A 14,695-nucleotide genomic window follows, 5' to 3' on the forward strand; every position below is an offset into this window, starting at 1 on the left:
TACACTTAAACTTGTAAATTTTTGCAATATTACACACATTTCAATATTAATATCGATAATTTTTATGCTTTTGTATTTTATTTGCAAAATATTGATTTGATATGTAGTTAGCATAACTTTTGGAATAATAATTTTCATATATTTCAAATTTTTAATAAGTATTTAATTGATCTAATTTTGCATGTTGAAATGTTCAATAAAATAAAATTGAAAATTGAAGTATTTAATAGGTCTAATTTTATAAATTGAATTGTTTAATGAATCAAAGTAAAAATTAAGGATGACATAAAGGTCAATGCAATACAGTTAAGGGGTTTATTAGCCATTTTTTAAGCTTATGATCCAAACACACAATTGACTTTAAGGGTGAACAAAATTACCAATCAAACCGAACTGAAAATCGAACCAACTCATTTCGATTCAGTTTGATTTAATGCCCAAGAGAGGTTTCGTCGATTCGTTCAGTTTGAATCGAATTTATTGCTTGTTTAAATTCAATTACCTAAATATTTAACGGTTAGGCTTAGAACCGAAACAAAATGATAAAAACTTTCGAGATAACTCATTCAATCTTCTTCTTTTTTGCTCTTTTTCTAAATTTTCCTCTCCCCTCCCTCTTAAAGCATTTCCAGAAACTCGAGTTTCATTTCTTTTTCTTTGGGTGAAGCCTTTGAGTTATTATAAATGAACTTCGATTTATATTTTGTGGCTTTAGTTTGATTCGATCCGCCGGTTTGCTCAGCACTACTTGACATCCTTAGTAAATATTTTAAGATATCAATAGAACCATTTAATACCATAAAATAAGCAGTAAGCAGCTTTTTCAATAATTTTATTAATATTCAAAAAATAAAAAACAAAGCAATGGAGAAAACAGTGACATGATTTTTTTTTTTAGAAGGAAAACAGTGATATGATTAATCTTTTTCTTTTTTACTATTTGCATAATTTAGAAAAGTTTGGAAACCTTCTTTTTTTTTTTTCTTAGACACGTTTAATTTTTACTACAAATAACAATTTATTTTTTTCCAACTACTCCAAAACACACAGAAAAAGAAAAATCTGAAAACAAAAAGAAAAACTTAAGAGAGTTTGCTTCAGTCTCTACTTCCTAGTTCCTACTGTTACTGTCTACTAAAGATTTTGAAATGGTGCTAAATGCAACAAGGATAAGCAAGCAACGCCGAAGTCCGAAAGTCTTAAACGTCCCTGCTCATGAAAATTGACAAGGACGGTAATGCGAAGTAAAATGACCGCGTTAGGGCCTAAGTGGGTCCACACCGTCATTCTCCTTCATCAACTTTCTCTACTTCCATCCACCCATGTGAAAATGGGAAAAATCCAAGTTTCAGCTTCTCTCTAACTTGCAGACTTACAGACAAAAATAGAATAGAGAAAAATCGCCGGAAAATGTCTTCACCCTCTCCGGTTGCTTCTCCCGCTGTACCCGCATCGCCGCCGGCTACTAACTCCAGCTCGCCTCCTCCGACTTCGGAAACCAACTCCACAGCTTCGCCACCGCCACCGAGTACCAACTCCACAGCTTCGGCGCCTTCAAGTAATACCTCAAGCACTTCCCAACCTCCACCTTCATCGGCATCTCCCAATGGCTCTACGCCGGCAGTTGTAGTGGATTCTAGTCCGCCGAACGGGCTGCCTCCTGCCGCTGTGACGGGCCTCATAGTGGGAGTAGCTTTAGGAGCAATAATTGTGCTGATTGGCGTCGGCGCTTTCTTCTTTTTTTACCGGAAGAAGAAGAGAAAGGAAGCAGAGTGTTACCCAGGATGTCCACCGCCGCAAGGACCTAAAGGTTTATTTATGCATTTCCGGCGCTCGATTTAAAAATATTATATCTGTGGACTTTGAAGGCTAAAATTGGAAACATATACTATTTAGATGTAGAATCAATTTCGTTCTTTCGTGATATTTAGTAATTTAATTCTGTTTTGACTTTGGTCTTTAGCATCTCCGACACCAGCTTGTTTATATATATATATATATATATATATATATATATATATATATATATATATATATATATAATTTTACATCTGGGTTGTTCGCTTCTGCCTTTAACTATTTGTTGTGTTGGGTTTTAGCGTAAGAGGCCTTTTGTTTCTTGCATCAATTTTCTACTTGGGTAGGGTTTGCTCCAAAATGCTAATTCAGTTGTCTCATTTGTGCCTTATTTTTATCCGTGTGATCGTGGCATTTATGGACTGCTCAATAGCTATGATCTACTTCATATTTTTTGGGTTCTTGTCTGGTCTGGAAGATTTAGTAGTAGCCACCTGTGTACTTATGGTGGCTGGTTTTTTGGCGAGTTCAAATGGAGATCAGTCGGAATTGTCGCTCATAAAAGAGAGATGTAGGAGACAAAAGCTTATATTTTTTGGAAAGATAAAAAAATAGGTAAAAATGGAAATGTGAGGGATGGCTTGGAAGTCTGTTATTTTGATTTATCTTTGAGTTCGTATGTCCTTTCCCCTTTTAAGTTTAAGTTGTTTGAATGATGTATTCTACTTGAATGCTTATATTATCACTTGAATTTTATTCTGATATTTGTCTGATATGACATTAGTTGAAAGTTTTAAGCATATCTTGATCCTAGCTCATGCTTGCTATATTGTTCAATTGATGCTTGTATACTAATGGTTCCTTTGCTTTTATTTCCAGATGACCATAAAACTGCCACCCATTGGCAAGTCAATAACCCTTCACCTACAGACAATAAACTAACGTCTTTCCATGAACCTCCTTTAACAAGTGGCAGTTCGGGCTCTGAGAAACCATTTGCATCACCATCTCCTGGCATTATTGGACTATCAGAGGGTACGTTTGCTTATGAAGAGTTAGTAATGGCAACTAATGGTTTTTCCAATGCCAACCTTGTTGGTCAGGGCGGTTTTGGCTATGTCCATAAAGGAGTTCTTCGCGATGGTAAAGTGGTTGCAATTAAGCAGCTCAAAGCTGGGAGTGGACAGGGAGAGCGTGAGTTTCAGGCAGAGATTGAGATAATAAGTCGTGTCCATCACTGTCATCTTGTTTCATTGATTGGTTATTGCATCACTGGAGCCCAAAGGATGCTTGTATATGAGTTTGTTCCAAACAACACTTTGGAATTCCATTTACATGGTGAGTGTTTTTTGTGATCATATTTCTTCTTGTTATAAATCCAAAGGCCTTAATAAGGACTCGTTAGAGGAGGAAGGAAGATTACAAGTAGCAAATATGATTACTATATGTTGGAGTCACCTCCTGGGTTAGATGGCTCTATGACTTTGCTAAGGAGAGGTTAGGAGTGTATTGACCAAGGATTCATCAATTGCAAGAAGGTCAAAGCTTATATGCTAAGATTGAGAATGATATGATATGCAACTTATATTTTGAGTCTATAATTATCTGTACTGCTGTAAATATCTTATAGCTGTCTTATAAAATATAGCTGGTCTAACAGGAAAGGGGAGACCAACTATTAACTGGTCAGTGAGAATGAAAATTGCTGTAGGCTCAGCAAAAGGATTGGCTTATTTGCATGAAGATTGTGAGTATTCTTATCATGCTAGATTTATTTACCAAGCCTTACTCACGTTTTGGTTTTAACTTACTGGTCTTTGAGCATCACCCACCTTTTATGGTATATCTTCAGGTCGGCCCAAGATCATACACCGAGATATCAAGGCATCCAATATTCTCCTCGATGATGATTTTGAGCCAAAGGTATAGAACAAATGGAAAAATGCTAATTTGATTGTTGATCTTTTAGTATTTGGATTTCTGTTTAATATCCACCAAACGTGCTTTGACCTTGATTTTCATATATTATTGGGGAGAATCTTAGTTCAACTCCTTCTTCTCCTCTCTTGACAAGTAGCTTTTTTATCCATATTTCAATAAATCTTTTTTGCTGTTTATATATGCTATTTTATCTAAGTACATTTAGGAAGTAGTGTCATCCTTGACTGTAGAATCATCGAATTGAAAAATAAGTTCATGAGGCGTAACTACAATTTGATTCCTATACATATATCCTCAGAAATTTAATGGAAAATGCGGACTCATTTCATGTTGCAATTTGAAAATATATAGTTTAACATATTCAATTTGGTTCTCCTTGACATTAAATTATATAATGCAATTAATCCACTTTTTTTTTTTAGGTTGCTGATTTTGGACTTGCCAAGTATTATTTGGATACCGATACTCATGTCTCCACTAGAGTGATGGGAACTTTTGGGTACGATATATTTTATACATGTTATTTGCTGAAATTGATTTTGTTATCCTGGAAAATCTTTGAAGCAGTTTTTCCCATGTAATTTCTTCTCTTGTAATTTCTACAATTTCAGTTATTTGGCTCCAGAGTATGCCTCTTCTGGTAGGCTCACTGAGAAGTCGGATGTCTTTTCCTTTGGTGTTGTGCTTTTGGAGTTGATTACTGGGCGACGACCTGTTGATAGAAGTCAACCTTTTGATGATAGCATAGTTGATTGGGTAATAACATTTCCATGACAGTCGACTATAATAGTAGAGACATAATTTAGTACAACTGAGCATTCCTTAAGCATGTGGAAAAATTATCTTTACTAAGAAAATTGTCAATAGTTGTGCTGAAATCAAGTTAAGATGAATGATAAACTAACTAATATGGCTACTTCTCTTAAACTAAGGCTGGTAGAGTTAATATCACCATATGAGTTATAGTGTTATTGTTAGAAGAGAATCGCCTGGCTATAGCTTCATGAGCGTTGTTCTTTTTTTTTTTTTTTTTTGAAAAATGCCTTCTGGAGAAGTTGTGAGGTAATTAGTAATTTTTATTTTATTTTATTTAAAAAATGGAGGTCATTAAGTTGTCTAAACAAGTGATTGTTTTCCAAAATGTTCTCCCTGTATGTATGCTCAGACAATGAACAGGAAAGAGTTATGAACTTTTGCCACTTTACCTATTAAGCGTATTTAGTAAGAAAAAGTGGGGACAACAAAAATTTTTATTAGAAATACTAAACTGGATGACAACTTGTGGAAAAAATCTTATGTATTATCCCTATATTATTTATTTCCTGTTTTGTTCGTTTTTTTTTCCCAAACAAAAATTAGAACCTAAAGCCATGTCAAAGTGATAGGCAAGTAAGGCAAAATACCTTTAAACTAATTCTCTATAATAAAGATCCGAATCCTAGCTGAAACTTTGCTGAGAATTTGGCATTATTGTCCTAAACAACACCAGGGGACCAAAAGAATATTGTTGTTTGACATGTAAATTAAAGCCTTTATATTTGTATTTTTGGACATGAGATCTTTGAAGTTTACCTTTATTCAATTTTTTAATTATCTTTTGCACATGAAGCTTTTAGATGCTAGATGCTCACTTTCTACATACGGAAATAATCCTTTGGCTTTAAAATTTTACTTTGTTACTCTGTTCATATTGTTTTGTTGCATTTATAAATTTTCAAACTCTCTCTGCACTTTGGTATTTATATTATCTTTTCTAAAAAGAAGTGTTTTACACATGTACATTGAGGAGAAAAAAGTCGATGAAGTTGAAATTTAGAGCTGGGTTCCCATGAAAAATAACAATTATTTTGTGAATATTCAGGCAAGACCTTTGCTCAAACAAGCTTTAGAAGAGGGCATCTATGATGCTCTGGTTGATCCAAAATTGCAGGACTATGATTCCACTGAAATGACTCGAATGATGTCATGTGCTAAAGCTTGTATACGCCATTCAGCACGGCTTCGACCCCGAATGAGCCAGGTGATACCATAGGTGCTAAATGTCCTGTTGTAGGTCTTGATTAGTTCCAAACTGAATAGCCTTGGTCTTTTCCTATGATTCCCACCTATAAACTAATTATTTACTTGTCATTCAGAGGCTTTGAAAGCATTTGAAAATTATTTCCATTTGTTTTCTGAATCTCTACCCTTACAAAAACTGTAAGTTGATTATCGTAAAACAGTACGTCGCCAATGTAACCCTTTTGCTACCATTTAATTTCAGATAGTTCGAGCTCTGGAAGGAAATATGTCTCTGGATGACCTAAGTGATGGAATCACACCTGGGAATAGCATGATCTATGAATCTTATGGAAGCTCGGATTATAATTCTAGCCAATACACGAAAGACTTGAAGAAATTCAGGAAGATAGCTCTGGAAAGCCAAGAAGTTGCTAGTAGTGAGTATAGTGGAGTCACTAGCGAGTATGGTCTGCACCATTCTAGCACAAGCACTGAAGGCCAACAAACTACACAAGACGTAGAATTACAGATAAGAGAGATTCCCATCACAGATTCCCATGAAAGTTGATCGTAGTTCATTTCATTCTCAGCTTCATCAATTTCATGCCAGCATCTTGCACAGAATCAATATTGGATTTGGAAAAATCATCTGGACAAATGAGATCCATGAAGGCTGCAACTTCATCTGAAAATGAGTGGTTAAGCCTATAAAATCTACCTTTGCAATTTATCCATTACTGGTGCTGTAAGGTAAATACTTACAGGATGATGTAAATTGGGATCAACTTGCATGAGATAGTGATTTATTTTTGAACTTAATTAGGTTATTTTTTCTAGATGAGACGACCATGCCCTTATCTGTACATTCTTTCAATTATGTAGAGTTGGGTTAGATTAGATCCCATGGAGATGGTAAACTGAACTATAGTTGAGAGTTGAAGCTACCACATCGTGTCACCAGCTTACTAATTTGAATATGGTATCGGTTCTGCAAATAATTGCAACTTCAATTTGAAATGCTCAGTTTTGGCATATGAATAGGTAAGTCTAGCAACAGAATCATCTGGATTCAATTAACAATCATAAAACATGAATCACAAATGACAAAAAGGAGACCAATCAAAATTCCAATGAAAGAAATTGAAAAATAGAAGTAACTTCATTCATTAAGCAAGAACGGTAAAATTCAGATCCCAAAACCAGTCGAAGTGGACTATTGCAATTGCTTTATACAACACCAACCAGCCGTGTCTTCACTAATAAAAGAATACACTAACAATGAAAATTGACCTCTAAAATTGACTCATTCATGAGAGCCATAGCCATTAACCACCATTTCTACTACAGCTGATCTCTCCTTAGTTGAATTATCCTCTTCTTTGATCTCATCCTCATCAGAATCCAAAGTGAAGTGCCCATTATTCTCCGTCTGCTGCATCTCTGCCCCAAGAGGCTTATACTGCATAAAGTCACTACCATCCCTATTCTTTTTAGCCATAATCGAGTATACACTTGAAACTAAAACCACAAGCAAAGCAAGATGGCAGTTGAACTGAAGTGTAGCAATCCCTCTTGCTCTATGATACTCAGAATGCCCTTTACATTTTATGGTATAATTCCCTCTGCTTTTTTCATGCAAAGAGCAACCATGAACAATCATGTTGGTGTAAAAAGAAATACCCATCTGCAAAAACCACATTCCTTGCAGAATCAACCCAATCCCACGTGCCGTTCTTGCATAATTATTCGATTTTGAAGAAGACTTCAACTCCAAAACTGTAGAAACCACACAAATCGAAATGGGCACAAGTAAAAGATCAAAGTACCTGTTTTCAATCCCACTTGTGTCCTTCTTTTGCAGATAATACAACAAAAACTCTTCCACGAAAGCAAACAAAAGGATCAAATCAAGAAGCGAAGAAGGTACACGAATAGAATTTGAAAAATTCGATACCAGACCTAAAATTGAATACAATAAAAAAAGTGCAGAAATAGCGAGGACTTGTAACTGGATAGCCGAACCGATTCCATCTTGCATGTTAATGGCATTGAAAAGCGAAAATAGAGAGTCAATAGCGAAAAGAAACGAAAATACGGCGATCAAAATGTAAAAGAAAGAAGATGAGGAGTGGGATTTAGGGTTTGGGTTTTTAGGGGCTACCAAATTTGTTATTCGATCAACCGTAGGAGAAGAGGAGAGTGAATTTGTAATCAGATTTGAGGAAGAAGAAGTAAGAGATTCGTATGCACCGATCAAAAGAAAAGCACCACCTGCCATGGTGAGAGAGAAAAGCCCCATTCTTGATGAAAATTTCAAGTTCCTCTACTCGTGAGATTCAATTCTGGGTCCCTGTGTACAAAGAAATTAATTCTGGGAGAGGACTTGTACTGTTACTCATCGGTTTGAAAGGTCAGAATCGGTGTGTTTGTGCGTTTCGTTTTCGGTATTTGCTTAGCTTACAGGTTTTATTTGTTTGTTTGTAACTTTCTATTGACTTTGACTTTTTTTTTTTTCCTGTTTTGTTTTATTTTGATTTGATTCTCTACAGCCATTGCCAGGTAGGCGGCGACAGGCTGGTGGTTATTATCCGACTCGAGGTTCGGTTCACTGTTGGATTTTAAATGGATATGGCCCAAGGCCCAATTCAAATAGAGAGAAGCAAGCCCAAAACGATCACATGTTTTGAGTTTGGAACTGTGAAACAACACCCACGTACGTTGTTGGTTTAAAAGTCGGTTTCGAATCTTAATAAAAAAATTTCATTAATGAAATTAAATTAAGAAAAAATAGAAGCGTATATTTTAGTATATTCCTTTCAACTGAAACCAAGGGCATGGTGGGAAAAATCTACAATTACCGTTTTCTCTTGATACAAACAGAATCAAAACACAAATCCTTGTACTGGAGAGAAGAAACTCTGATTCTGGAGTTAAGGAAATATGCTTTAAAAAAAAATTCGGAAATTGTCTATTTGATTCAACCCCGACCCAGTTTTCTCGAATTTCGAATCCAATGGCATCCCGTAGACGCATGCTGTTAAAGGTCATAATTCTCGGTGACAGCGGGTACTCTTATCACTTCTCTCTCACAATTTTGATTTCCATTTCCAATTTCACTGTGTTTCTATTAATTTTTTAAATTTCATAGAATCAATTATTGTTTTCATTTTCAAATTCTGAATTTTGCTGTATTTTTTTTTCCTTTCTAAATGTGAATTTTCAGGGTTGGGAAGACCTCGTTGATGAATCAGTATTATTCTTTGACCTAGATCTTATGTTTTATTTTATTTATTAAAATTTTTTTGTTATTTGATTTGCTAATTTGGTTTTTGATTATTGGATTTTGCATGTAGGTATGTGAATCGGAAGTTTAGCAATCAATACAAAGCAACAATAGGAGCTGATTTTTTGACGAAAGAAGTTCAGTTTGAGGATAGGTTGTTCACATTGCAGGTTATTCCAGCATGCATTTTGGTTTTTTTTGTTTATTTCATTAATTTTTTATCATTTGATTTGTTGGTAATTTATGTGCTAATTAATGACTATTCACTGAAATTTAATTTAAAAAAAAAATATAGCCTGAAAATTTTCCTATGGTATTAGATTGGTTTAAGGAGCAATATTGATATTAAAAAGAGATATATGAAATTTGCAGCAAAAAGTTCAATAGAAGCAAAGAGTGGTGGGGATTTAGCAAGGTGGAACCAAAGAATAAAAATTTACATGGCTTTGTATATTTAAAGGTAGTTAGATATACCTTGCATGGGCAGTTATTAAATTGTGATAATGCCTTTATATTTGTGTAGAAGAGAATGCCTAGAATAATGTGCAAAATTAAATACTTTGAACCATAAGCAAAATTATGAACAATAGTTAAAATGGGTATCAACCTGATGGCTATAAGAAGCCTCTGAGATATGGCCTTACTGGGGCAAATTATCTAGTTTGATGCCATCCCTCAAATGGAATTGTCACTTTGAGAGTCAGTTCAAGCTTTTGGTTGCATGGTCCCAAAACTGATTGATAGTTAGGATAGATTTGTAGACTAGGTCAGCTGATTCGTTGTGAATGTATCCAACTAAGATCCACATTTGGATAAATTGGTAGGGAATAGCAAAGAGAAAGAGAATAAATGTGGAGCAAGAAGACTGATTAACATTGCTATTTCTTTCCCCTACTTAGTTTTCACCAACAAAGATTGCTGTAGGAGTATATGTTTGTACACAAAATTGCAATATATTAAGTTCTATAAAGCATATCTGTACTATTAACTCATGAAATATGCACTTTTGTTCTTAGTTCATGCTTCATTGGATTGCCCTGAACTCATGAAATATGCACTTTTGTTCTTAGCCGTGATATTGATGTGTACAGATATGGGATACTGCTGGGCAAGAAAGGTTTCAAAGTCTTGGAGTGGCTTTCTATCGTGGTGCAGACTGCTGTGTTCTTGTGTATGATGTGAATGTCATGAAGTCATTCGATAATCTTAATAATTGGAGAGAAGAGTTTCTGATTCAGGTTCATATTGGTCCATTGACTAGACAGATAGAAATGCAATTTATAAATAACGGCTGAAAGTTACACTTTGTACTATTAACTGCAGGCTAGTCCAGCTGATCCTGAAAATTTCCCATTTGTTGTGTTGGGGAACAAGATAGATGTTGATGGTGGCAATAGTCGGGTGGTAAGCTATTTTACTTTCACAAAATATCTTTTCCTGCCCCCTTTGTTTGAAAAACCTTATTGTAATGCTGACTTCACACAAGATTAAGAGATAGTTGAACAAAACATTTTATTGGTGCCTTTCCTTGACGCAGACACTCTTGATATATAAATTTAGCGTGGATATTGTTCCTCTCTTGGATTTTAGGTTTCAGAAAAGAAAGCAAAGGCATGGTGTGCTTCTAAGGGAAACATACCTTACTTCGAGACTTCTGCTAAAGAGGGATTCAATGTGGATGCTGCTTTCCAATGCATAGCCAAAAATGCACTCAAGAATGAACCTGAAGAAGAAATGTAAGTATAACATAGTTAACTGCAATTAGCATAAGATTTTGGTCCTGTTCTGCTCAATTAGTGGAAGAACAGATCTTGAATCCCATTAATTACTTGTTAAATAGCAAATGGATTATTGTCTGTCACTCTGTAGTCATTTTACAAGTGCTAGAAGATCCCTTTGTATCATTCCAACTAATATGGTTGGTCTCGATACATTCTACAGTATTGAGTTGGTAAAGGTTTATGCCATGGAGGACTAATTTTTCTTTTTTATTTTGAACTTCTGTTTGATGGTAATGAAAGATATCTTCCAGACACAATTGATGTTGGTGGTGAAGGGCGACAGCAACGATCTACAGGGTGTGAATGTTAGAAGGAATTTCCCTACCTGGGTCCATTCTTTCAATTGAAAATGCTACGTTCCTTCCTATGTTCCCATTCAATATGCATGAAGTGATTATAAGAGGGAGTAATAATTAGGCAAGGGCTTCCAAAATTTCATCATGTATCATATTTTAACTTTGGAAACAATGTTCCATTTTCCTATTGTTTCCTTTCAAAAATTTGATATTTGTATTCAATCTAGTACTTGCGACTCATCTGGGTAAATGGCAACATAGACTACGATTGTGCTGGTTTATGATAAGTTGTCATAAATCTGTGTGATTTGAAACACTAACATGCGTTTCGTTAGTGGGGTGGCTGTGAAATGTTATATATTAGTTTTCTCCCCTCCTCTTCTCTCTAATATATCTTATTAAATTCATTTTTCATTTTAGGGTTCGCGACTATTCTTTTATAAGTTTGCAAGTTTTTTGTAGGAATCCGACCTTCAAGAGATGATATAAATTGAATCTTTTTTTCAGAAATTAAGAATTGAAGCTTGAAAAGAATATAAAATCTGTTCGTCAACTAAGTTATTATACAATTTAAAGTTAATATAAAATTGGGCTTTTCGCATTTCAAATGTCGGGTTCATTTTCTCTTAAAATATCATTATTATATTATTCTGGATAAATCCAGATAAGAGAGTCGGGAACAATTTAACATACTAATCTTTTAGCCTGTTTAACAGCAGCTGGTCGTTTTCTCTGCCAAGCCAAAAACCAAATATAATTCTGCTACCGTTGAAGACTTAGGGTTTTAGGTTTTGCAATTTCGGTTTATTGGTTTAAATCCATTTTGTTGATTCATGGAAGGCGCGAAGGAGCAAGAATCAAATGGATTACTCGATAGGATCCTCCCTCCGCGACTCGAAGACGCGGGCCTCGAGGAATGTGCTCTTCCTCCTGACTCTATCAAGGAAGCTTTCTTCAAAGCAGCCTCCGCCGTCAAGTCACGCGCCACCTATATCTTCACTGATGATGAAGAAGGGGATTGTGTCCAGGACCCATGGCCAGAGGCCAAAGACTTGTCTGACGAGGTTATCGCCGGGTCACCGACCTCTGCCATCCCAGATGCTTTGGTGGGAGTAGACACGGAGAAGGAAGCTCCCGGATCATGCATGGTCGAGAAGGGGGTGGTGGAGTGCGGAGATAAAGTGGTGGTGGGTGGTGGTGATGTGGGGGAGAGAGAGAAGGAGAACGGGTGCTTGAATGATGAGCTGACGGGTTTGCAAATCGGAGACAAGAAGGAATCGAATGGTGGTGCAACTGGTGGTAATGGCTATGAGGAACAGAAGGAGAAAGAAGGTGAGAGGCCAGTACTGACTGAAGGATTTGCGTAAGACAAATTTTTTTTTTTTATCGAGTTTATGAGGAACAGAAGGAGAAAGAAGGTGAGAGGCCAGTACTGACTGAAGGATTTGCGTAAGACAGTTTGTTTTTTTTTTTTTTTTTTTTTGGTTATCGAGTTTTGCTATGTTTTTAGTTAATAAGATTATGCAGTTGTCAAGTTTTTGTTTGTCACGTCGTTTGTACATGAATGTGGTCTAGTTTTCTTGAGGCAAATATCGTGTTGTAAGTTTGTAACGTTTCTGTTTAATCCGAAGTTGAATGAAAATTTTCAGTTATTAAACTTCTTGCTCTAAATGCAGTTGTCCTATATTTTCTTTTAGGTTTGTTAAAACCATCATCTTTGTAACTAACAAGCGCGTCATAGCTAATTAAGACAGCAGGGTGATGCCTTTCTCCCCCTTTTGAGGAAATATTGTGGTGTTTCTTTGGTATTACAATTGGGCAATGCTTTTTTTTTTTTTTTTGGTTTAATTTTCAATTAATGCGAATTTTCTGATTAGCTCATGGTCTTGTGATAAGTATTTGGAGTTGTGAAGTTTTCAAGTGGTAGTTTAATTATTTATGCTAATGAACGAAGCATTTGATTTAAAAAATAACCCCAATTTGAAGATAAGTAGCCCTCATTGAGAATATGCAAAGCCGGGATTTGGCAGCAGCATGAAATTTGGTTGCATGGTTGGGTATGTTGAAAGATTCTGCTCGAAATATCTTAGAGCATGGTCTTTTCTGTTAGTGTGCAATTAGACCAGTTGGTAATCTTAGATTGAAGCAAAAGTAGTAGTGTTTTTGAGTCTGAAGAGTTTTCATTTGCTTCATCTTGTCGCCCTTTTTAAGGCTAATTAAGCAGTAGCAGGTATAGAGTTCGAACAGATCACAATATGGATAGGTGTTGTTGGTGAGTAGGTAATGAAAATTGGGGATCTGATGCCCGACGTGGTGTTTGAATTTGAAATGTGCATATTTTATGATAATCGCTGTGGATATGACCTTGTTTGTTTCTTGCCTATTAGTAAGTCCAGTTTACTTCACTCCATCAAATTTGACTAACTCAAAGAGATTGTTGGATATTGATAATTTATCTCTTGGGAGATTTAGGTTTGTTGCATGAATTATATAGATGAAAATAAAAGTTCACATAACAGAGCAGGGTGATGACAGTAGCCGGATATGTCCTAAATTTTTTTAGCTGAGGCATCAAGTTAATTTTCTTTGAAGATACTAATGGAGCATAAAGCTCTTCTAGATAAGTAAGATATCAGTGTTTAGGATCAGACACAAATTGAATTGGCTTTAGTAATAGGCAACTGTAGAAGTCTGGTTTCTTATGCCATTGGATCCTCTAATGGCAACATTAATAAAGGAGGAAATTCTGGTTGCCTACATTGGGGATCATCTTTGTGCTCTTGGGAATGAGGTTGCGTGGAGATATACATTGTAGAATGAGCTCATTATGTGGTATAGAGTATGACTGCAGCTGGCCATGGAATTTGAAGTGCTGAAGAAGAATGACCCAGGCATTTTTTTCACTATTGACATGCATGATTTGTGCATATTGGTAGGGAGGCTTCTCTTTTATGTTCTGATTGGTTAGTGGAAAGAAAAGGGGAAACTATGTGTCCAGAAGTCAAGCCTCCTCCAGAGGCATGAGTTAAAATTTTGCAGATTGTATGGTGTCAAAATTTTAATGGAATCTTGTGGTTAGTAACTAGTGGATGCTGTTGCTGAGGTGTGTCTTGCAATTGGTTTATCCAATGGGAATCAAACCTCCAAGAAGCAAACTTTGTAATGATTAATAAATTGGAAAATGGTGTGAAGAGTTGACGAAATTCATGTACCTTGCTCTTCTCTACCTTTACTATTACTTGATGTTGCAATCCAGACGATACAACCTTGTTAGAGAAGCCTTCTGCCCACAATTCACCCACGTGATCTTGATGTTTATCTGGCATTTTATGTATTATGGAGCCTTCAAATTGTCATCTTGTTTAAGGGTGGGCCACATAGATTGGTTAGGTTCCTAATTTGTTTAATAGCGTCTGAAATAAGATATGAGTTGTCAATTGACCTTAATCTTCAAACAAGTGTTTTTGTAGTCTACTGTAAAGATTTATCCCACTGGTAAAAGTGTGTTACAATTGCTTGAGTAGTTTCTGCCATTGGTGAAAATCTTCGAGGCTTCCATCTATATGTGCATTGCTTGTTTGTGTGTCTACATAGAC

At 35.7% G+C, this 14,695-nt stretch overlaps 4 protein-coding genes across 6 annotated transcripts; 3 read left to right on the forward strand and 1 right to left on the reverse strand.

Annotated features, from left to right (window-relative positions):
- Nucleotides 1-1,099: 1,099 nt before the first annotated feature.
- On the forward strand, nt 1,100-6,737 carry LOC105634991 (proline-rich receptor-like protein kinase PERK15). 2 transcript variants are annotated; one of them, XM_037637548.2, is made up of 8 exons: nt 1,100-1,810; nt 2,677-3,135; nt 3,446-3,544; nt 3,650-3,720; nt 4,161-4,237; nt 4,350-4,494; nt 5,600-5,758; nt 6,002-6,737. In XM_037637548.2, exons 1-8 carry the CDS (start codon nt 1,411-1,413, stop codon nt 6,305-6,307), a joined length of 1,716 nt encoding a protein of 571 aa, XP_037493476.1. In that variant the 5' UTR covers nt 1,100-1,410; the 3' UTR covers nt 6,308-6,737. The 2 variants fall into 2 exon arrangements, with proteins under 2 accessions (XP_037493476.1, XP_012073359.1); XM_012217969.4 differs by having other exon boundaries at nt 1,108-1,810; nt 3,458-3,544.
- A 142-nt stretch (nt 6,738-6,879) lies between these two features.
- On the reverse strand, nt 6,880-8,202 carry LOC105634992 (plant viral-response family protein (DUF716)). Its single transcript, XM_012217970.4, has one exon. The coding sequence runs from the start codon at nt 8,036-8,038 to the stop codon at nt 7,043-7,045; it is 996 nt and encodes a 331-aa protein (XP_012073360.1). The 5' UTR covers nt 8,039-8,202; the 3' UTR covers nt 6,880-7,042.
- A 356-nt stretch (nt 8,203-8,558) lies between these two features.
- On the forward strand, nt 8,559-11,471 carry LOC105634994 (ras-related protein Rab7). 2 transcript variants are annotated; one of them, XM_089719072.1, is made up of 7 exons: nt 8,559-8,805; nt 8,963-8,989; nt 9,093-9,192; nt 10,114-10,260; nt 10,346-10,426; nt 10,560-10,758; nt 11,044-11,471. In XM_089719072.1, exons 1-6 carry the CDS (start codon nt 8,753-8,755, stop codon nt 10,719-10,721), a joined length of 570 nt encoding a protein of 189 aa, XP_089575198.1. In that variant the 5' UTR covers nt 8,559-8,752; the 3' UTR covers nt 10,722-10,758; nt 11,044-11,471. The 2 variants fall into 2 exon arrangements, with proteins under 2 accessions (XP_089575198.1, XP_012073362.1); XM_012217972.4 differs by having other exon boundaries at nt 8,567-8,805; nt 10,613-10,758.
- A 143-nt stretch (nt 11,472-11,614) lies between these two features.
- LOC105634993 (uncharacterized) lies at nt 11,615-12,756 on the forward strand. Its single transcript, XM_037637709.2, has one exon. The coding sequence runs from the start codon at nt 11,933-11,935 to the stop codon at nt 12,464-12,466; it is 534 nt and encodes a 177-aa protein (XP_037493637.1). The 5' UTR covers nt 11,615-11,932; the 3' UTR covers nt 12,467-12,756.
- Nucleotides 12,757-14,695: the final 1,939 nt, after the last annotated feature.

Source organism: Jatropha curcas, chromosome 1 (assembly GCF_041381405.1).
Source record: "Jatropha curcas cultivar XTBG-Jc1 chromosome 1, XTBG_Jcur_1.0, whole genome shotgun sequence".
Classification (NCBI taxonomy): domain Eukaryota; kingdom Viridiplantae; phylum Streptophyta; class Magnoliopsida; order Malpighiales; family Euphorbiaceae; genus Jatropha; species Jatropha curcas.

What these genes read in the sequence shown, in the direction of transcription:
- LOC105634991 (XM_037637548.2), top strand. Translation starts at nt 1,411, where the DNA reads ATGTCTTCACCCTCTCCGGTTGCTTCTCCCGCTGTACCCGCATCGCCG. An exon ending in GGCTTATTTGCATGAAGATT is followed by an intron (nt 3,545 to 3,649) that starts GTGAGTATTCTT and finishes GTATATCTTCAG; the next exon opens with GTCGGCCCAAGATCATACAC. An exon ending in ATGATAGCATAGTTGATTGG is followed by an intron (nt 4,495 to 5,599) that starts GTAATAACATTT and finishes GTGAATATTCAG; the next exon opens with GCAAGACCTTTGCTCAAACA.
- LOC105634994 (XM_012217972.4), top strand. Translation starts at nt 8,753, where the DNA reads ATGGCATCCCGTAGACGCATGCTGTTAAAGGTCATAATTCTCGGTGAC. An exon ending in AAGACCTCGTTGATGAATCA is followed by an intron (nt 8,990 to 9,092) that starts GTATTATTCTTT and finishes TTTTGCATGTAG; the next exon opens with GTATGTGAATCGGAAGTTTA. An exon ending in ATAGGTTGTTCACATTGCAG is followed by an intron (nt 9,193 to 10,113) that starts GTTATTCCAGCA and finishes TGATGTGTACAG; the next exon opens with ATATGGGATACTGCTGGGCA.
- LOC105634993 (XM_037637709.2), top strand. Translation starts at nt 11,933, where the DNA reads ATGGAAGGCGCGAAGGAGCAAGAATCAAATGGATTACTCGATAGGATC.
- LOC105634992 (XM_012217970.4), bottom strand. Translation starts at nt 8,038, where the DNA reads ATGGGGCTTTTCTCTCTCACCATGGCAGGTGGTGCTTTTCTTTTGATC.